Raw genomic sequence first — 23,145 nt, forward strand, 5'->3', positions numbered from 1 at the left:
GAATGGGGGGGGGCTGTGTGTGTGTGTGTTTGAAATAGATGATACTTCTATGGATTGTAAAATTCCTCAGTGACTCCTTTACCATAAAGTGATTCTAAATACGAAATTTAGAGGATTCTAGGATTTTTAAAGACTTTTTCTGGATTGCTCCCTATTTAGCTTTTTCCTGAAACCAAGCACCTCTGGTGACAGTTTACAAAGTGGCAGCATTCCATTGGCAAGCGAACCTTCAGAGCACAAACCTGTGTCCGCTTCAGCAGAACCTGACTTGATCAACTTTATGGATTTCCCCAAACAAAACCAGACCATAACTGAAGAGACAACCTCTGCAATTGAATCAAGGTACTCTAGGGTACAGAGAGCTCTTCATTATAAATTGGGTACCCTTGTAAAAATTCCATCTTTAAAGACAGCCTTATGTAGGCGTAAGTTCTGGCATTTTATTTATTTAATTTATTTTTAAGTTTTTATTTATTTATTCATTTAAGTAATCTCTACACCCAACTTGGGGCTCAAACTCATGACCCCAAGATCAAGAGCTGCACACTATACTGACTGAGCCAGCTAGGAGCCTCTAAGTTCTGGCATTTAAAAAATTTAATATTAACTTTTTACTACAATACATTGTTTAAGTATCTAATAAACAAATGTGATGATCAATCGTTTTTGAAACTATGTTTAATGTTTTACAGTGTCCTTTTACAGAATGAACTTCTCTGTAGTAAAAAGTATTCAGTACCAGTTTCCAGAGACATATTTTCTTTACTGTGAAATACACCGCTTCCTCTTAAATACTGATTGAATCGGACGTTTATTCAGAGCCTGTTGTATGCTGAGCATTATGCTAAGCACTAAAAATAAAAAAGTAAGATCTAGTTTCTGCCCTTAGGTGGATCTTGGCCTGGTAGAGGTTAAATACTCATCTGTAATATCTAGTTGGACGCAGGATAATTCTAGGTGATTTTGTTTAATAAAGAGGAAATAATGTTTGAATAAAGCAACTGTGAATGGGCACTTAATCTTTTAAAAAGAATATCTATTGTCTACCCTTTGTCCTCTTCTTCCCATCTGTCACCAGAATTATCCATCCCATCCTGTTCTCCTGACCACTTTTATAGAAATGCCTGAAGAAAATTTAATCTTATAAGGTGGTACTGATTCTTCTCCGATATATTCAGTTAGACTCAGAGTTCACTGTAGAAAATACTCTAGGTATACAAATTGAGATTGTATTACAGCACAAATACAGCATTTCTTCCTCATGTTTTTTAAGTGATGAAATAAAGAAAGCCGGTGGAGAAGTCCAAACCATGAAAATTTCATCTGTGCCTAATAGTTTATCAAAGCGAAATGTATCTTTGACGCGAAGTCACAGTGTTGGGGGTCCCTTGCAAAATATTGACTTTTCCCAGCGACCGTTTCATGGCATTTCAACAGTCAGTCTTCCCAACAGTCTGCAGGAAGTTGTGGTAGGTAACAACATCATAATTATCTGTGTGTTCATGAAAGTATTTATTAGAATAGCACATAATCCATCTTTAGTGGCTTTTCTTTAACCATAAGTGATAAGATAAAGAGACTAAGAACTTTTTATTTTTTGATTGATTGATTTTTATTTATTTAAATTTTTATTTATTTTGAGAGAGAATGAGAGAAGGGGGGGGGGGGGCGCGGTTACGGGCAGAGAGAGAGGGAAAGAAAGAATCCCAAGCAGGCTCCGCGCAGAGCTGCATGCCAGGCTCAATCTCATGAACTGTGAGACCATGACCTGAGCCAAAACCAAGAGTCAGATGCTCAACTGACTGAACCACCCAGGTGCCCCAAGACTAACAGCTTTTTAAGATTTCAAGTACATTCAAAAATAAAAGGAGTATACGGAGTCCCTTTGACCCATCATCTGGCTTCAGTAATTTTCAACTTATGGCCATTCTTCTTTTATGTATATCCTTATTCACTTCTTTCCTAGATTATTCTGAAATAAATTTCAAATATCATATATTCCATTTGTAAATATTTCAGTATGTAGTTCCTAAGAGATAAGGACTCTGAAAAATACATGCCACTATACAACCAAAAAAATCAAATTATTCAATCTCTGTTCAAATTTCTATTTTAAAAATGTGAAGTATGTGTGTCTTCTGTAGTTTGAAGAATGAGGATCAAATAACATCTATGCATTACCAATTGGTTGATCTGTTTTTTAGTCATTTTACATCTGTAGACCCTCTTTTTTAGCCTTGCAACTGTATTTGTTGATTATGACGCTATAAATTGGTAAATTATATCTAGAAGCTTGATCACATTCAGGTTTTTGTTTGGTTGTTTATTTTTGTAAGACAATTGCAGTGGTAGAATGTCCCTCAATAGAAGACATGAACTTTCTTTGTGATGCTAGTAGCGATTAATGCCTCATTGCCTACATCAGATTATTCATTTCCAGCTTTCAAGGCTGGTAGTCTAATTGTCTTTATATATGTTGGATACATCTGTAAAGAGAAACATCCTCCATGTTTTCTGTTTGCTTTTCCAAAAATGCAGTTTATTTTGGAAAGGTGGGACAAATATTTTTCCTTTTACTTACCAGTTTTCAAAATAACAGGTTGGATTCCTAGCATCCTCTAAGGTGATGAATTAATTTGGAGGAATAGAGTATCATTATGAGCTCACTAATTTAAATAGGTTTACATCCATTGCTGTTGTTATCCTTATTAATATATCATCCATCTTTGATCAGCTAGAAGCCTCTACAGGTTGGTGTTTTAGTTCTTTTGACACATCTCTAGCAGCCTTTTTCTAATTTTTTTTACAAAGCTTCTTTGCTTTCTTATATGACAAGATGTTTCATGCTCATGTTAATATTTCTTTCTCTAGACCTAGAATCAGCCATTTCTCTAAGAAGCTCTAGTTCATTTTTGAGGAAATGGTATTTGGAGACCACAGCCTGGGCACTAGGGGTACCCATTAATGAGTTGGTCATAAGCATTTTATTCTGATTATAATTTGCACAACTTAGAAAGTCTGAATTGGCATCGTTTTCCTTTGTTTGTAAGACTGCTCTTTAGCTGTTGCAATCAAATGTGAAAGCACATTAGATATAATTCTAAAAGGAGTCATCAAATAATATTAACACAAAAATTGCCCCATCTATTTAGATTGTAGGAAGAAGATAGAGTCAACTTCTTTTTTTTTTTTTTTGGAATAATCCTAAATATCTGAAATGTAGTATTTCTTTCTGTTTTGTTTTTGAGAGAGAGCATGTGTGTGCAAGAACACACACTAGCAGGAGAGCAGCAGAGGGAAAGAGAGAATCCCAAGCAGGCTCCATGCTCAACACAGAGCCTGATGCAGAGCTCAGTCTCACAACCATGAAAACCATGACCTGAACTTAAATCAAGAATTGGATGCTTAACCGACTGAGCCACCCAGGCATCCCTGAAATGTAGTATTTTTTTTGTAAAAGTTGAAAAGGAAAAAAAAAAATCAATCTGATAGAGAAACTCTGTATGTTTAGGGTCTGTCTCTGGATTATTTTCTTTTGTAATCATTTAACGTAAGGGCATTTATGATTAAGTACTTTCTTTTCTTTTTTTAGGTTTTCATTAGCGTATACTGCATGTAGCAATGGTTCTGAAGTAACTGATTTTGAAAGGATAGAGCATAATCTCCTTGAGAAGTACTCTTAAACATACACAGAATAGATAATATTCACTTCTTTCTGTATTTTTATTTTTTAAAGGATCCTTTAGGAAAAAGACCCAATCCTCCCCCTGTTTCTGTGCCCTACTTGAGTCCTCTAGTGCTTCGTAAAGAACTTGAATCTTTGCTAGAAAATGAAGGTGATCAAGTGATTCACACATCCTCTTTCATCAATAAACATCCAATCATTTTCTGGAACCTCGTTTGGTATTTCAGACGTTTGGACCTTCCTAGTAACTTGCCAGGACTTATCCTCACATCTGAACATTGTAATGGAGGTGTACAGGTAGGGTACCAACTTCTATACTTGTACTACGTTGGTGTTGGTGAGAATGAGGCTTAACTTCAGAGTAACAAGTGTACAACAACAGTGCCTTAACGAGATGTACGTTATTTCTCTCTCACGTCAAAGTTTGGGAAGGTGGTCCTGGGATGATGTAGTCTTAGGGACCTGAGATCCTTCTGTCTTTTTGGTCAGCTGTGTATAACCTCCATTTCCAAGTTCTATACCTGGTCCAGGATGGCCTCTCTATTTCTAGCCATCATGTCCCTATTCCAGCCAGCAGTAAGGATAAAAATGAATGGAGAAGAATGTGTCTTCTTTCTGTAGGGATGGTTCCTGGAGTTGTACATAACATTTCTCTATGTATCTGTTTGGCCTAAACTTAGTTATATGGTCATACCTAGTTTGCAAGGGTGGCTAGAAAAGGTAGCTTTTATTCTGAACTATCATATCACCAATTGACCTTCTCGCAACAACTTTATTTTAAAAAAAAAATTTTTTTTTTCAACGTTTATTTATTTTTGCGACAGAGAGAGACAGAGCATGAACGGGGGAGGGGCAGAGAGAGAGGGAGACACAGAATCGGAAACAGGCTCCAGGCTCTGAGCCATCAGCCCAGAGCCTGACGCGGGGCTCGAACTCACGGACCGCGAGATCGTGACCTGGCTGAAGTCGGACGCTTAACCGACTGCGCCACCCAGGCGCCCCATAACAACTTTATTTTAAAGGACTCCTCTCATGCATGTTTTTCAGATGATATAATTAAAAGTTGGAGAAGTTAAGTAATTTTCACGGGGTCACACACCTGCTACGTGACGGGGAGCCAAGACCACAGTCTGGCTGTCTGACTTTAAAGCCCTTACTGTACTTGGGCTGGGGTGCCCGATTCCATTGGAGATAGTGGGCTTTTAGAGTTTCTTCATTTATAATATTGATTAGAGACACCCCAACACACACCAGGGGCACAAGAAAATATTTTCTTAAAGTATTACACTCTATTTTGACTCATTTATTTTAAGTAACAGCACAAGATAGTAGAAACTATTGTACTTTCTCTACCTTAAAATTTGTTCTAATGGTGACTAATCTTTCATGTGGCCACTGTGCCAGTTACCAAGTTGTCTTTGCAATCTGTGGAAGTAGGAATGAAAAATATGCACCTCAGAAAGTAGGAATATGTATCAATACAAATAAAAATCAAAATTTTTTGCTTAGAATTTTAGGTCCACAGTTTCAAAAGAACGCTTTTATTTTATATAACCAAGCTTTGCTAGATCCACTGGTAATTATTATGCTTAGAGTACTAATACTTTCTATTGATCTCTTTTAGCTTCCTCTGTCATCTCTGTCCCAGGATAGCAAACTTGTGTATATTCAGCTATTATGGGATAATATCAACCTTCATCAGGAACCAGGAGAACCTTTGTATGTCTCATGGAGGAATTTTAGTAAGTAAATTAGAATTAAAGACATAAAAGACTCAAACTGGAAATAACCCATATATCTTTTCATAGGTGAATAAATAAACAAATTGTGGTACAATCCATACAGTAAAATACTATTTAACAATAATGAAGAATAATGGGTGCCTGGGTGGATCAGTCATTTAAGCGTCTGACTTCAGCTCAGGTCATGATCTTGCAGTCCATGAGTTTGAGTCCCACGTTAGGCTCTGTACTGACAGCTCAAAGCCTGGAGCCTGCTTCAGATTCTGTGTCTCCCTCTCTCCCATTCATGCGGTGTCCCTGTCAAAAATAAAAATAAACATTAAAAAATTTTAAAAACAATAAAGAAGAATAGACTATCGAGGTAAAAAATTGAGATGAGAGAAACAAATTATTCTGCTTTACTTTAAAATTTTTCATATGTTTTTATTATTTCTTTCAAAAATCTTGCCACTTTAGATCAAATTGATTTGCTCTTGTACTGACCCATTTAACTGCATCAGGGAGTTGAAGAGTGTTTTGTGATTTTTCTGTCAAATGCCAATTGGTTAGGTATTTGGAGAGTAACTTCTTTTTTTTTTTTTTTTTTTTAATTGAGAGAGTGAATGAGCAAGTGCATGTGTGAGTAGGGGAGGGGCAGAGAGAGAGGGAGAGAGAGAATCCCAAGCAGGTTCTGCACTGTGAGCGCGGAGCCTGACACCAGGCTCAAACTCACAAACTGTGAGATCATAACCTGAGCTGAAATCAAGAGTTGAATCCTTAACCTACTGAGCCACCAAGGTGCCCTGGAGAGTAAATTCTATATAGTTTAAGAGTAATTTGGATGTGTTGGTATAAGATCATAATTTTAATTACATGGATACTAACCTCAAAGATTCTGGTTTCATTTTCAGTCTTTTGTATTTAGAACATATTTTTACAGAGCATTTAAAAAGTTGTATCATTCACTGTTCCATAGTCCTTTAAGTCAATAAGACGACACAACCCAGGAGATGAACAAATGACATCAGTAGGCAGTTCGTGGAAGAAACGTTGCATAGTTTATATTAGTTTGCCAGGGCTACTATAACAATACCACAGACTGGGTGGCTTCAGCAACAGAAATTCATTCCTCACAGTCTGGAACTGGTGTGAGCAAGATTGGTTTCTCCCAGGGCCTCCCTCCTTGGCTTGCAGTTGGCCTTTTCTCTGTGTACATGTGCATCCCCCTGGTGTCTTTTTCCCTTCTTATGAGGACACCAGTTATGTTGGATTAGGTTCCCACTCTATGACCTCATTTAACCTTAATTACCTCTTTAAAGACCCTATCTTCAAATATAGCCACATTGGGGGTTAGAGCTTCAAACATATGAATTTTGAGGAGATATAATTCAGTTCCTAACACAAATATGAAAAAATGCTCAATCTCTTTACTTAATGAAATATCAAGTTCTTTTGTTAAAAAAGGAAAAATACAAACTTAGTTACATCAGGATGGCAAAAGATCTTAATAATTAAAATCCAGTCTTTTTGAGGATATGAAGGAAAAGAACACTTTGATACACTGTTAGAAGTGCAAATGATATACTTCTGGAGAACAATGTGGACTATATTATCCATATTTAATATGTGGATATCCTTAAACTCAGCAATCACAGTAAGACAGCTCTGTTCTATAGAAAGCATATGCAAAGCTTTCTGTACAGTGATGCTTACTGTATGATTATTTGTTTTAAAAACTTCACATAAATACCTAACAGGAGAATTGAGATAAATCCATACTATGAAATGTTGGCAGCCAAGAAAAAGTATAAGGGTCATTTGCATACAGGTGTCTGAAAGGATGGATGCCCATCATATATTGAGTGAAAAAGGGCAGGTTTCAGAACAGTGTATGATCTTCTTTCTTTTTTTTCTTTGGAAAAATCAACCCCAAAATATATATCTGTGTTTTGAATATCTGCAAATAAAAAGGTCTAAAACTACTACTAACAGTGGCTCCTTGGAAGAGAAAGGGAACAGTTCACTTTTAATCTTTTATTAGATTGTCCTTTTCAAAAACTCTATTAATATTTTGCTATTTGGATTGTTTCCCTTGAAAATGCTAGTCATAAAATTATAGTTAAGTACATTATAAGCTGTTTTTGTCGTTTTTGTTGTTGTGGTTTCAGTTCAGATATTTTTATGTTTTTTTTAAATAGCCAAGTAGCCTTGAAATTTCATGTTAGAAAATGATAGTGTTGCTATTTCTTTAGTTATTTCCCACCTCTCTTGAAATGCACAGGTGTTTCAAAATATTCTATAATTTATGATGAAAATAAAATTTAGCATTTTCAAGAATGGCCTTATTTCTCAAGAACGCCTTGATTGGCTGCTTTAAATGAAGAATTGGCATGTAAATGACATTAAAAGAGAACAATTAAGTGGGTGATGGCTTTTAGAATGGTATGACTTCTCAATGACTTCTGGAAGAGGATTTTCAGAGACCCGCTTCCTAGCAAAACAACCATAATTGGTGAAAGTTATTAAAGAAAAAGGAGGGAATATGGCAGAGTAGACGGATCTTGAGTTTACTTTGTCCCACAGACAAATTGAAGCAACAGCTACATCTGTTGAACTAACTGAAAATGACCTGGAGACTGGTGAAACAGATCTTCCAAAGCTAATTGTAGAGAGAAGTCCATATCAAAAAGGGGAAGCAGGGCAGTCGGGAACCATACTTCAGTACAACTAACTACAAGTGGGAGGAGCATCATAAGCATGGGGGAGGAAGGAGGGGATCGGACCCCATACTAGGTACCTGCACTGAGAAGCAAAGTCCCCATAACTTCTGGCTTTGAAAATCAGCAGCACTTAACTCCAGGAGAGCCAGAGGATGACAGGAAGCTGAGTCCCCACCTTTAAAGAGCCAGCATGCTAAGTAACTTGCTGGGGACACAGCAAAGCAGCAGCAGTTTGAAAAGTGCCTGGGGTATATGTGAAGGAGATTTGTTGACTAATTTTAGGACATGTACCAAAGGGGCAGAGATCTGCAGACTTCTCTGGGAACAAAAGTGCTGGCAGGCACTGTTTTTCTTCTCCTCCCCTAGCCTAGATAGCTGGACACTTGGGGGAGCCAATATTAACACTCTCCGTGTACCCCATGGTAGTCACAAATCAAACACCTATAATATAAAAAAAAAAAAAAGAGAGAAAGGAATCTAAGCATAAAAACTAAAGAAAACCCTCAAACCACAAGGAAGAGAGCCAGAAAAGAAGAAAGGAATAGAGAACTATGAAAACAACCAGAAAACAATTAAAATGGCAGTAAGTACATACCTGTCAATAATGACTTTAAATGTAAATGGACTAAACGCCCTAATCAAAAGGAGAGGATGACAGAATGGATAAAAAAAAAAAAAAAAAAAGAGAGACCCATCTCTTTGCTGCCTACAAGAGACTCATTTTAGACCTAAAGATAAACAGAGAATGAAAGTGAAGGGCTGGAAAAAGATATGTGTGCAAATGGAAACAAAACAAACAAAAGCAAATAGGGTAGCAATACTTACGTTAGACAAAAAAATAATACTCTGGTTTCTCTTCAGATTGTATAAATCTTTCGCCTTTTACTTCTATCAGACAGAAAATAGACATTAAAACAAAAGAGTGTGGAAAGAGACAAAGGCATTATATAATGATAAGGGGATCAACCCAACAATAGGCTAAAACAGACCTAAAGAATAGTCTAAGACCTAAAGAATAGTCTTTCCAACAAAGGGTGCTGGGACCACTGGAGCAACATGCAAAACAAAAAAAAAAAGGCAAAGATGGATCACTTCCTCAAATTATACATAAAAATGAACTCAAAATGGATTATAGATCTAAATGTAAGAGCTAAAACTGTAGAAGTCTTAGAATAGGAGTAAATATTCATGACCTTGTAGACACAGGCCTTTTTAGATATACCACCACCAAAAGCACGTGAGAAAAGGAAAAGTAGATTAAGTAGACAATTAAAATAAAAAACTTCTGTGCTGAAAAATAAACCATCAAAAATGTCAACCCATGGACTAGGGGAAAGATATGTACAAATAATACATCTTAAAAAGGATTTAAAGTCAAAACATACAAAGAACTCTTACAACTCAACAATAGAAAAACAACCCACTTTAAAACTGGGCAAAGGATCTGTCTTAGTCCATTCGGCTACTGTAACAAAATACCAAAGACTGGGTGGCTTATAAATAATAGAAATGTATTTCTCACAGTTCTGTGGGTCCAAGATCAGGGTGCCAACACAGTCAGTTCAGGGCCCTCTTCCAGGTTGCAGATTTCTCATTAGATCCTTTCATATGAGGGAACTCTGGTACCACCCCCCCCCCCTAAATTTTATAGGCACTAATCCAGTCATGAGGACTCTGCCCTCATGACCTAATTGCCTCCCAAAGGCCTCACCTCCTAATGCCATTACATTTGATATGAGGTCTTTCAACATAAGAATTTTGGGGAGACACATTCAGACCATAGTAGGATCTGAATAGACAGTTCTTCAGAGATGTTATACAAATGGCCAAAAGCAAATGAAAAGATGTTCGATATCATTAGACCTCAAGGACATGCAAACCAAAACCACAAAGAGAGACACTTCCCACTCAGTAGGTAGGCCATAATCTAAAGGATCAGACACTAACAAGTGTTGGTGTTGGTGAGGATATAGAGAAATTGGAACCCTCATACACTGCTGAGTGGAATAAAGAATAGTGGAGCTACTTTGGAAAACAGTTTCGCAGGTCCTCAAAATAGTAGAGTAGTCATAAGACACAGCAGTTGCACTCTTGAGTATATACCAAGAAATGAAAGCATACCTATGTATAAAAATTTGTGCACTGTGCTTAGCATTTTCTTAATAGCCAAATAATGGAAACCACCTAAATGTCCATCCACTGATAAATGGATAAAATATGGCATATCCATACAGTGGAATATTATTTAAAAATAAAAGTATTATTTTTAGGGCTGAGGGGTTTGGGAGATAGAGGAGGGACTGCTAATAGACAGGAGATTTCTTTGGGGATGATAATACGATGATTGTACAGCTTAATGTACTGAGAACCACTGAATTGTACACTTTAAATGGGTGTATTGAATGGTTTGGGAATTATATCTCGAAGTGTTAATTAAACTAAATGAGAAACAGTGAAGTTGCAGATTATATTTGGGTTAGGTTCTAAAATCACAGCATAGCATAAAAATCAAATATATACAAAGGTCATCATGTGGCAGGTAGAAGAGCTAGAATCAAAGCCCGTAAGAGCCAGTATTTCCCCTTGTAATAGAGAGCTTTGCTGTTTCTTTGTTTGAACACAAATGAAGTACTACTAGTTACCTTTACTAAGGGGCTGTGTTGTATGAAAAATACAACAGCTGGTTTTATGATGGATTCTCAATGAGACTGACTAGGGAGCTACTGGATACATATTCCCATCTCAACTCACATGGGTATAAATAAAATTGTACGGCTGCTGGAATTACCTGCAGTATTAGTTTTCCTTTTATTCTGGGCCAGGCACACTTCATTGATTTTGTATACTTTGAATGTCAGCATGATTCAATTCCAGTACAATACTGAAGCACTTTTATACTCTATGAAATCTGTATAAATGTTTGTTCTTAATAATTCTAGAATTGCCTTTGTATCAATTAGGATTATACTCGGCTATATTTAATGGCAAATAACAGAAGTTTAAACAGGTAAAGATTATTCTCTCCCATAGAGAAGTTATGAAGTGGACACTCCAGGACTGATAGGCAACTCCTCTGTCATCAGGGACCCAGGCTCCTTGTGTTGTGTCTTACTTGTGTCTTGCGTTTCCATCAGTTAAGGTTGCTCTATGGTTATAAGATTGCTGCTGGAGTACAAACTATCACATCCCAGCCTGAAGCAGGAACCCCTGTGTTCAGAGAAAAGTCAAAGGGACAAGCCTTTCCTATCTGAAGAAAGCAGGAAAAACCTTTTGTAGCTGGTCACATTGACACAGAAGTTTACTCTTAAGGGGGAGGCGGTGTTGAATAGAAAACTAGAAAATGCTACAGTTCTGGAAAAAAGTCTTTTAAAAGTAATTATTCTTACTTCCTGTGTTCTTCTTATTAGATTCTGAAAAGAAATTGTCTCTTCTGTCAGAGGAACAAGAAGCAACAAGCACTTTAGTAGAAACCATCAGGCAGAGTATTCAACATAATGATGTTCTGAAACCCATCAACCTACTTTCACAGCTAATAAAGCCAGACATGAAAAGACAAAGGTAATAATCATTTTTGCTTCTTGCCACTCAATTTCATGTTTAAGTATTATTTAAAAAATATCTCTAATTGTAAAAGAAGCATACCTGTTTTGAAAAGTGCTACCCAGAGTTTCCTTTCATACCTGAGCAAACCTAACAAAAGTTCTGGTATAGAGGAATAGATTAAATTTTAGGAGGTGATTCATGAATGTCTAAACTGTACTGCGTCTTTGGGAACCACTGCTGTTATTCACTGGAAAGCTTCGATGAATTTGTTAACAGTGATGTTATTATACATGTGTACTGCTTGTTCAGGCCCTGTCAACCTGCGCATCTTATATTTTATTCTCTTGTGGGATAGTTAAAAAAAAAAAAAACAAACCTATTTAGGAATAGAAACAATTTAGGAACGTGATGGAAACAGTGAATTACAAAGGATAAGGAGCTTTCCTGCTTCTGCTAACATGCTTAGATCAGTACTCCAGCCTCTACGTGAGTAAATTTTTCAGTGGAAACTTCAGAAAAGTGGCATCATAAATTCTACCAATCATTAACAGTTTCCAGGTACTCTGCAAGTTTCTTTGGTTGTGGCATCTTTGAAGATAACTTCAGAAGTGATAGAGCATGAATTGATTATGAAAATGATGGGTCCTTTTGTAATCTCAACAGTTGAGATAGAGATGACCTTCACAGACTAAAGAGCAGCTAGTTTCAAGCATCTGTAGTTTAAGGGCAGGGAAGGAAAATTAGAAATGACAGGTTATGGCTTCTGAACCTTTTAAAGCTATATGATGAAGCTTTATCAGAGTCAACATTGCTCTGCAATTTTTTTCTATGTTAAAATATTCAGGAATCACTTCATTTAAGCGTTCCTTCATTTTTAAGGTTTGGCTTTTGACAGTATTATGTTCACAAACCAAATAAATATGGTTCATCCTTTATTGGTAGATTAAATAGTAAAGAGACCACACCACCTTTCACAGTGTGTCCAAGGGTTTTGGACCCCGAACTTACTTAAAAATTAACATTACTTTGTCAAGTGGCAAAAGATGAGAGAAGACCCTGCTTTTGCAAATTTTAATTGTAGAGTTAAATTGACCCCTTGAATGACCCCCCCCCCATGGAATTGATAATCTGTGTATAATTTTGGACTACCCCAAAACTTAATAGCCTACTCTTAACCAGACGCCTTACCTATAGCATAAACAGTTAACACATTTTGTATGTTGTATTATATACTGTGTTTCTACAATAAAGTTACTAAAGAAAATGTTACTAAAAAATTATAAGGAAAATACCTTTATAGGACTCTGCTGTATTGAAAAGCAAAACAAAAACAGTGTGGGGGTGCCTGAGTGGCTCAGTCTGTTAAGTATCTGACTTCAGCTCAGGTTGTGATCTCACAGTTCACAAGTTTGAGCCCCATATCCAGCTCTGTGCTGACAGCTCAGAGCCTGGAGCCTGCTTTGTTTGGATTCTGTCTTCCCCTCTCTCTCCCTCAAAAATAAACATTAAAAAAAAAAGTGTAGGTGGACCCATGGAACTCAAACCCATATTGTTCAAGGGTGAAACTGTGTATTGTTAAAATGTTAATAATGAAGGTAAGCCATTTAAAAGTTTTTGGTGTGAAGCCTTATGCCCGTAACTTTTTAATTTGAAATAGAAATTCAGTGTTGCAAAAGGTGACATAACTGTGGAGTGATATCAAAACCAGTGGATACATTGCTGTTAACTATAGAGCTTAATCATTGCTCACCATTTTAAAAAACCGCCATGTGTTTTTATGTTCTTTGCCTATTAACTTTAAAAATACTTGTTTTATAGGAGTTTATACCGAGAAATCCTCTTCTTATCATTAGTGTCTCTTGGAAGAGAGAATATCGATATTGGTAAGTTGGTTAATGATTACTAAAGCAGGTTTTTTCATTTTCTGAAGTAATTTACACAATTGCAATTGGTATGGGTAAATACTCCTGTTAGTTTTGAAAAGATTTCTACTTTTAAATATGCAGTTTATATATACTTGACTTTACTTGACTACCATTTTTCTATTTATGGCTTTTGTTTCACAAATTACAACTCCATTTTTGAAAATGTCTTTCAGAGGCTTTCGACAATGAATATGGACTTGCATACAATAATTTGTCTTCAGAGATTCTTGAGAAGTTACAGAAAATTGATGCTCCACCAAGTATCAGTGTGGAATGGTGCAGGAAGTGTTTTGGAGCGCCTCTCATTTAAGTAAGAGGTTCACTAGATTTTTTTGATGCACAAAGCTTGAGGGTAAATAGATTCAGTTGGCAAACATGTAAGGTTTGTTCCAAATGCTAACGATTGATGAAAGTGAAATGAAGTTAACTCTTGGGACAGTATATAATGAAATGTAGCTTATACTGAATCCTCTTGCAACATAAAAATGCCATTAAAATGTCCCAGGGTTCATGTCTGAAGGTTTGCAACTTCTAAATGGTTTTATCTGCCTCCGCTTGAAAACTGTTTTTTGGATTTCTCAGTGTATGTAGGTTGATGAGAAATATTAATTCTTGGCATTTTGTTTATATTTGAAGCTATTGGGTTTGGGGAGTAGTAGTTTAATGTAAACTTGCCTAACCCCCAAACAAATGAAATCTCAATTATAAGAGCAACTATTTGTGTATGTGTGTATAGGTGTGGCTGTGTAGGTATTTGTATGTACAGCCATATTATATTTATTAAAATTCTTAGACTGCATGTTGCAATACAGTTCTCTGAAAGGGGTCTGCAGCTATTATATGACTACTACTAAACTCCTCTGTAGTCATTAATCAAAATTACCTTAAAGTCTGATGACAACCGCCTTGCCTCTATTTCTTCATCCATATTATGTATTTTCTTCCTTAATGGATTATCTTGAATATCCACATTACTTTTCATCCTCTTCCCAATACCATTAATTTGCAACAGCTTTAAGATTGGAATAAATGAGCCAATCATGTAGTTTAAATGAAATTAAATCAGCCTCATAATTTACAAAATTGGAATAGGTTTAAAATGCTCCTCTTTATTCTTTGGACCTGAAATTGTTCAGGTACATGAATTGTTGCTATTGGTCACTTTTAAAAACCTGTGGGATAAACTTGCACTGCACACAGAAATTTTATTCTTGTATAATAGATTTCTATGCTTATTATTTGTGCATTTGTAAATACTGTTTTTTAGGATTGATCAATAAGTCTTAAAACATTAAAGCTTATTAGGCTTGTTGCCAGTAGGTTCAAGAAAATCATGACCTCACATGCCTGACATTTATCATGCCTTTCATTAAAAATGTCCCTTAGGAATAGTAATGTTTGCCTTAACTCTGCATGGTTTAAAAAGCCAATGGTTGATATGTGTGCTTTTATAGTAATTATGCGGATGACTAGATCAACTGATTAAAAAATTATTTCCATTACAAATCTCCCACCTGGTGTAATCTTTAAGAACTTGTTACTGTACCAGTCTTCCAACATTTCAGGGTTAATCTGACCTATGCAGATTTCATTTCAATTTATTGTGAAAGTGCTAAGTGGAAGAACTTGTCAGAAATTATGCACAACTCTCATTACCTTAAAGCGGATCGTTTGCACTGTCTCAGAGTATATATTTTTGCAATTTAACACTGCCCCATCAAGTTTGGAATTACCTTGCAAATAAAAACCCCAGGTTGAATAAAATGAAAAATTCTTAAGCTTGCTGTGCTGTTCTGTCACATCTTCAAAGCTCCTGAAATGTGGACAATTCTAACCCTTTTGACTTTTAGAATTCCAGTACTGTTTAAGCCTTAACTTGAACTAAATTACCCCAAAAGCACTTCCTACTAAGAAGTGTAATGAACATCTCCTTACACATTTAAGATTTGGCCATATTTGTACCAAAGTATGCATTTTCTAGTAACTTTCTGTAACATTCTAAATGACTCATCCATTTTATATTGGAAACCTTAGCCTGCTGCTGTCAAGAAATAGGGATCAATTTACTAAAAGCACATAAAGGCCTTTTCTAGCACCTACCATAGAAAGTGGACCACTACAAACTGCAAAGGAAAACCAAAAAGCCAGATATACAATTATTATCCATAGATTTAGAGATGTTTACAATGAGTTGTAGCAATGTGTAAAACTTAAAAGCCTGAGAACTTCTGCAAATAATCTTTCAAATTAGTGCAGATTGTTTTTTAACATTACCTAAATGCTAAACCTTTAACATATGGAGTGGACAGTGTGATACAACTTTAGCTGCATTTTGTAGGTTAATTATAGCAACCCGCTTTGTTAGGGTTAACTGTGTTCAGTAAGCAGAATATAAGCATAAAAAAATCTCAATATTTGGATATTCAATTGTTGCTCTTTTCATTTTTTGGTGCAAACTAGAAATGCAGGATACAACATTCTTAATGTTGAAATATTCTCCAACATCCTCTTAAAAAGTTCTCAATCTTAAATATGCTGGGATTAATGAGCTAGAATAGTCTAACCCTAAGTATTATCTGTCCACTTTAGTGACTGTACTCCTTAATATGAGAAAGCAGGGTGATGGTTCTCATGTTTCATACATTGGAATCAACCAAGTACTGGTTAATACAAACTCTGGGCTGTATACCAGACTTGACTTCTGGCCTTTATGTGACACCCCGCCCCCCCCCCCCCCCCCCCCCCCACTGCAGTGTTACTCCTTTTTGGTTTGGGTCATTTTAAAATGCTTCATTTTCCTTTTCTGCCTTTTTAGTTTGACTTCAATTTACAAAATATCAATTGCCAATCAAGACTTCCCCTTTTATGTAACATTTTAGTACCCTGTATGAAGAGCAATGGGGATCTCACTTTTGCCTAAGAATCTTCTATGTGGTCCAGTCTAGGGGATGGCATTACTGGTATTAGCCTGAATCTTGCAAGTAATGTAGAATCTCAGGCCCCAAACTTCTGAATCACTGCACATTTTGTGAAGCACTGCTCCTCTCTGTTAAAAGCAGTTTGAAAATTTTACTCACCTGTGGTTAAAAAAAGTATAATCCAGCAAATAAGGAACTCCTGTTCTTCACCCTTAAAGCCTAACGTGCCTTTTAATGATCCTTCTAGTCTGTAAAAGGTCGGTTCTAACTGCAATTACTACAGAAACTAGACAGGCTACGTTAGAAAAAGCATGCTACTTTCTGTTTGTGCATCTTTCATTGATGCAAAGAGTGTTTCTTAAAGGCACACTGAAACCATAAAAAGGATGAACATAACAATTCACTAGAGGTGAAAAGCTTTTTGTTAATACAACTTGCACTGGTTTTAAAAGCTTTGTGAACTGATTTAAAATGGTATCCGTTAACTATGCTTTTAACAAGGTTTTTTTTACTTACGTATGACAAATGTCCATCTTCATAAGGGCACTTTTCATGTATTATGTATAGACCTTTAAAACTGTATTCTTCAAAATAAAGTATACAAAAGATTAATAGTCTGTCCTTTATTTCCAAGTTGTTCCATGACTCACTGAAAAAGCAGTGGACATTCTGCTCAGAATCCTTTCCTGAGCTATCCACCCATTCCCCCCAGAACCCTGTCCTGGCCATCTCTACCGCTGTCCCAGTGTGGTCTCAGCCTCTCCACTTGAAGGGATCTCCTGCACACTTCCTTTTCTGTGACCAGAATTTGTTTCTTATGAATGAAGAAAATCAATAAAGGTAGTTTGACGTCTGATCTTATTTATTTGTTCCTCTTACAACAATCTCATTTTTGACTGGACTCAGACTTTGAGGTAGAAGCTCTCAGAGAAGACAGCCTCCGTCTCTTGGCAATCTGTTCCTGGCGCTTTTCTTTGGCCTCCTAAACAAAACAAAAAAGCAGTTATAGCTTGTCTGACTTAAAAATGTAAATCCAAAGTAAGGCCTGACTTTTTCTACCAGGTATCTTGACTTACCTTCATTCTCTTGGCCAAAAGCTTAGCATATTCTGCAGCCTCTTCCTTGTTTTTCTTCGTGCGCTGCTTCTTCAAAGCAATGCGCCGACGTTTGTGTTGGAGGACACGTGGAGTAACAAGACGCTGTATCTTGGGTGCTTTGGTTCGAGGTTTCTTACCTGAAAATTCAGACAAGAATTCCATCACTTCTCAAGAATACCCTTGTTCATCAGAATCCACATCTACATTTTAAAAACATTACTAACAGTAATACCTAGGAAAACTTAGCTGTATGAGGCCTTAAGCTGAATCTGAACTATTGTATAATTTAAAACACTACCCTGTCAAACAAAAACACAAGATGGGCTAAATCTCAAAATGTAAGTAGCTGATTAAGTCCTTCTGCAAGGTGAACAGACTTTTTCTACTAGATGCCAGGGTTTTCCTGCGTAGTGCATTTAATCCTAAGACAGCCTGTTACACATTAGTACTTTGAATGTCAAGTTCAAGAACATATGTAGATTCATGTTACTCTGCCTGGACAAAGCCCTATCCCAAGCTTTTTCCTACTCCATTTTGATTTCCCTTCCACAGTTAGATCGTCTTTGTAAGGTATTCTACATTTGTACTGTAAGACACAGGAGCATTATTTTCAAACCGTATTAACTGTATGTTTAACTCATCTATGAAAACTAAGTACAACTCTTATATGCACCAATATCCTAACCACACTTTGAAATCCCATTTGTGCTTGAGTCTAGTATTTTGCCAAGGCAGATCCTGCCAATCTGGGGAATGAAACCACGTACATTAGAATGTACAACACACTGTGCTTAGAGTATCTTCATTTGTCGTCTGTGAATCCCAAATCCTAATGTGCTTTGGAGCAAAAGCCTTTTCAGATGCAATCATTTGAGTCTGTGGACAACTAGTGCGATTAACAAATAGCTAACGCAAATATTCTAAAAGGAAATGCTCAATTGTTCAGGTTCTGCTGCTACAAGTCAAACAATCCCTTATTTAAAGATGTTAAGAACCCGTATTACAAGCCTGTTAACCAGAACACTGGCTACACTGGCAGTATTTCCAGGGGTGTGGTTATGGGCAACTGCCACGTACCTGCCTTTTCTTTCTAACTGTGAACTTCAGGAGAACAACTTGTTCTTTTATACTCTATCCTCTACACTTAAAATAGTACCTGGCACACAGGTGTTCAGATATCTTGGACTGACCCATAAGCACTCACTATATGCCAGGAGCCACATTTTTCCAGATTTGTTAGGAAAACCCAACCAGGACTGACATGCTCTTTATTCCACGTAATGTAAAATACTCCTACACTTTACTACACACATACCTTACTACAGACATTAATGTCACAGAAAACAGGTGCTACAGACCTCACTGGTAATGGATTATGTTACCTAACAAACTATGTATCTAGTATATACCATATTAACATATAAAAGCTCCAAAAACCCAAACACCTGGACCTAGTATTTTGAATAAAGTGTTTTTCTTCTAATGGCCACAATTCCTACTATTGCCACCCACAGCTAAGACTGAGAAAATAAGGGCCAGGGGTGCGTGGATGGCTCAGCTGGTTAAGTGTCAAGACTCTTAGTTCAGCTCAGGGCATGGTCTCAACAGTTATGGGATTGCGCCCCAAGTAGGACTCTGCACTGACAGTGCAGAACCTGCTTGGGATTCTCTCTCCCCCTTGCCTGCTTGCACTTGCTTTCTATCAAAAACAACATTTAAAAATTTTGACTTAAAAAGGGGGGAGGGGTGGGCAGAAGTTAAAGCAACTTCAGTTGATGAAAGTATAAATTCTTCTATAAACAAACAATAGAAACGCTAATATGTTAATATGTAAAGAAAGCAAAATTATGGGGGGGGGGGGATGTGAGAGCACGTTCAACCCTAGTCCCAGAATTTTTCATCAATTTTTCTGACTCCTAACCCCAAAGTCATGAACCTCAAACATCTGATAGAAGTCATCTTCAGATAAACTTATACATCAATGACTCAAAGCAAAATTCCAAGTATGCTTCTAGAGAATCATCAGATATGACAAGGATTAATACCAACTGGCTATATTGACCCTCTCCCCCAGTTTTCCTAAAAAACTTAAACCCCAAGCAAATACATAGTGGGCAGACCTTACTTTCTAGTATGCCCACAACATGCTACAGACAAATGAAATGGAGCAAACTCTAAATTGCAAAACCTCCCCTACCTTCTTTATTTAGGGGCTTTCTCACAACATACTGGCGGACATCATCTTCCTTTGAGAGATTGAAAAGCTTGCGGATTCTGCTAGCTCTCTTGGGCCCCAGGCGACGAGGCACAGTAGTATCAGTGAGTCCAGGAATATCCTTCTCCCCTGAAAGGAAAAAGTGATCAAAGACCTTTTTAATCCCACAACTTTCTTACAAACAAAAATCCTAATTACTCTTTATGCACTGGTAAAGAAACAAGTCCACTGGTCAAACTGTGGACACTGCAAATAAGAAACACTCGGGTAATCAACTTTTAAATCAATGTCAACAAAAACTGAACTCAAGAACACAAAGAAACCTCACCTTTTTTCACAATGACCAAGTTGAGAACACTGAGATTGGCATCCACAATGCAACCCCGAACAGATTTGCGCTTTCTTTCTCCAGTCCTCCGCGGTCGGTAGCAGGAATGCCCCTTACTCAGCAGTAGGCGGACACGGCCATGGGTCAAGACACCCTGCTTCATGGGGAAGCCTTGTTTGTCATTGCCACCACTGATTCGTACCACGTAACCCTGTAACATACAATGACACGATGCAAAATAAAAGATTATGGCCCTTATGAAGTATACCCCAAATCCTAGAAGTATGCTAAAACCAATTTGAAACTTGGTTATGAAGTTTTCTTTATTTTCAGTTTGCCAAGATCAATTAGCAAATTCCTATCAATCAAGCCCTCTTTCTAACCTATATATTTTTATACTAGATGTTAACAGTTCTAGGAAAGGAAAGACTATGTGAAGAAACCACAAGAGAACAAACAAGTGAACCAGAAACAACCCTGTTGGCACTTTTTAAAGATACTCTTTGGAGATTATCAGCTTGCAGGGCAAGAACTTTAGGTATATTTTCCCATGTGACCTACAAAACCCTGCAAGGTGATAACGCTACCCGAAAAAGGTACACTTGCAAGGAACCAGCCCACGGTCAGAGGACAACCCGGAGTTTGAACCGCACTACATACACCAATTACCAACTACGTTTACTACCTCTTACACAGCTTCAACAATTTAATAGTCAACTTTTACCTTCCATTCTTCCCCTAAAGCATCAGCAGCAACTTCTGTGGCCATTCGCTTCTCGTAAAAGGTACGAAGTTTGCGTTCATCGTCCACTTCAATGAGTTTCTGGCAGCCAGTAGCTGGGAAAGAGATGTTCAGCTAAGGATTAAGGGGGGGGGGGGGGGAAAGCTTTAGAGAACCAATGAATTTACAAAGGTAATTCCATTGCCACAAGCCTTTTATGTAACAGACAACGAGCAGAAATGCTGAAATACGTTTTACTAGCTACAACTTGTGTATAGAATAACGCGGAAGCACCGCCGTAAAACCCGGGCTAATTTTTCCTCAAGCATCGCGGAATGACCCCGGCGCGAAGGGCCCTCCGTGGCCGTGTGGCCTACCAGAGCAAGGAGCCCGAGTTACGGGCCGCAACTAGGCAGCAGGGTCATTATCTGTCCCGCCGGGCGTGAGGACGCCACCATGGCGCTCCCCGCCCGGCGCGGCTCCAGCTGTAATCGCTCGCCATCCGCTCTCCCAAGAACCCGTGGCCCCAAGAATGGAGAACTTTCTCCCGCCTCAGACTCTCCTCAGCCTACAGCTAGGATTTTGGAGAGCTAGGACTGCGGTAATGCAGCGTCCTGGGGCACGATTCACGTACCCCAAGCCTAGACCAAAACCCTCCACCGCTTCCTACCTTCATGGTGAGGCTGCCTACCGCCTCCGAAGCGCCACGAAAAAAGAGGCCCGACTTCCGCTTAGCCCACGTCTCATAGGCACTTCTAGTTCTCGCGAGGTTAGAGGACGTCTGGGATAGCGGAAGTGAGCATAGGTGGGCGGCACATCCGGAGCCGGGTTTAATTAGTGTAGAAGGGTTAGTTCCGCGAGCTGTTTGTGATATTCTCGCTGTGACGTTTTTTTTTTGTTCGTTTTTGTTTTTTTGTTTTTTGTTTCTGAAGGTTAGCATGTCCACTGCTCAGTCTGTCCCGCACCCTCCTGGGCCAGAGCGGGGTCCCAGCTCCGTCTTGGCCACTCTGCATCTGCTTCTACCACAGAAGGAAGGCAGGAGCGGAGTTCAACTCTCTTGGCCTCTCCTGTACCTTAGTGTCCGAAGATTTTTAGTTCCTTTTGGTTCAGAAGCTTGCTCTGCCCTGGTTCCGGCTGTTCACAGCAGGATGACTCGAAAGCCGTGGTTTGTTTTTGTGCATGTCCTCTAACCAGTCGCCCTGCAGTCATCGTTTTCTGTCGCAGAATTAACACCTTTCCTTTCGCGCAAGCCATTAACCGCAGTTACCCTCAGTCCAGGCCACCATCGGTGCGTCCCAAATAGTCTTCCTGGTTCTCTCTTGCCTCTAGAATCTACAACGCCAAATTCTATCATTCTCTTGCTGGAAATGTGCCATTTACTTTCCACTGCAGTTAAATGCTTTCCCATCTCTTGTCCCTGGCCTCAAACTTCCCACAAATTCCTCTATTGCCATTCGTTAATGCCATGCAGGTCTTTTCGGATTAGATGTCACTCCCAAGACAAACCCTTCCTGACCATGCTACCTAAAATAGTACCCCTCTTTTTATCTCTGTTTTTCTTTCTCATACTTAATCAGGATACCTAAATGGTATGTTTATGGTCTGTGTCCACTACTAAGTGATAAATGAGGCCAGGGATCCTATCTTAACTTCACTGTGGGACACTTAGGGCACAGCACAGTGCATGGCACATGTAAGTGCTCAGTAAATATTTGTTAAATTATAACCCCAGCCCTTGTATGTATTAATGTATTGCAGTGTGGTAGCATGGAACCAGCCAGCCGAGGGAGAATAAGTGAATGTGTTATAGTAAATCTTGAATCTGCAGTGATGCAACTCTTTTTTTTTTTTTTTTTTTTTTCAACATTTATTTATTTTTGGGACAGAGAGAGAGCATGAACGGGGGAGGGGCAGAGAGAGAGGGAGACACAGAATCGGAAACAGGCTCCAGGCTCTGAGCCATCAGCCCAGAGCCCGACGCGGGGCTGGAACTCAGGGACCGCGAGATCGTGACCTGGCTGAAGTCGGACGCTTAACCAACTGCGCCACCCAGGCGCCCCGATGCAACTCTTAATAGTATAAAAGATGGGAGAAAGATACAGTGCATTTGATAGTGCTCCAGAACATTCCTGGGAAGACAAGCATGGGAACCCAGGTAGTGTAACTCGGAAATCCACACTTGGAATCAGTATCCTGAAGGAAGGAATGTTTATTGCCTATTACATATTTATTCCATATTTATTCTTCGAGAAATAAAAACTCTTGTATTTCA

At 38.1% G+C, this 23,145-nt stretch overlaps 2 protein-coding genes across 7 annotated transcripts in view; one reads left to right on the forward strand and one right to left on the reverse strand.

Moving 5' to 3' along the window:
- The window catches only part of DENND4C (DENN domain containing 4C), a 124,095-nt gene extending 106,971 nt beyond the window's left edge, over window positions 1–17,124 (forward strand). For all 6 annotated transcript variants that reach the window (XM_086685380.1, XM_086685381.1, XM_086685383.1 and 3 more), the window contains 7 exons: window positions 160–342; window positions 1,274–1,469; window positions 3,737–3,982; window positions 5,310–5,427; window positions 11,534–11,684; window positions 13,488–13,552; window positions 13,768–17,124. In XM_086685380.1, coding sequence (XP_086541506.1) covers window positions 160–342; window positions 1,274–1,469; window positions 3,737–3,982; window positions 5,310–5,427; window positions 11,534–11,684; window positions 13,488–13,552; window positions 13,768–13,904 — 1,096 coding nt within the window. In that variant the 3' untranslated portion in view covers window positions 13,905–17,124. The remainder of the gene's footprint in view (window positions 1–159; window positions 343–1,273; window positions 1,470–3,736; window positions 3,983–5,309; window positions 5,428–11,533; window positions 11,685–13,487; window positions 13,553–13,767) is intronic.
- A 229-nt stretch (window positions 17,125–17,353) lies between these two features.
- RPS6 (ribosomal protein S6) lies at window positions 17,354–21,692 on the reverse strand. Its single transcript, XM_025929996.2, has 6 exons — window positions 21,544–21,692; window positions 20,877–21,008; window positions 20,153–20,363; window positions 19,807–19,953; window positions 17,589–17,746; window positions 17,354–17,494 (listed from the first exon to the last, which is right to left on the reverse strand). The coding sequence occupies exons 1-6, from the start codon at window positions 21,547–21,549 to the stop codon at window positions 17,399–17,401; spliced, it is 750 nt and encodes a 249-aa protein (XP_025785781.1). The 5' UTR covers window positions 21,550–21,692; the 3' UTR covers window positions 17,354–17,398.
- Between the last annotated feature and the right edge of the window lie 1,453 nt (window positions 21,693–23,145).

Source organism: Puma concolor, chromosome D4 (genome assembly GCF_028749965.1).
Source record: "Puma concolor isolate L17-30 chromosome D4, mPumCon1.1.hap2, whole genome shotgun sequence".
In the NCBI taxonomy this organism is placed as follows: Eukaryota; Metazoa; Chordata; class Mammalia; order Carnivora; family Felidae; genus Puma; species Puma concolor.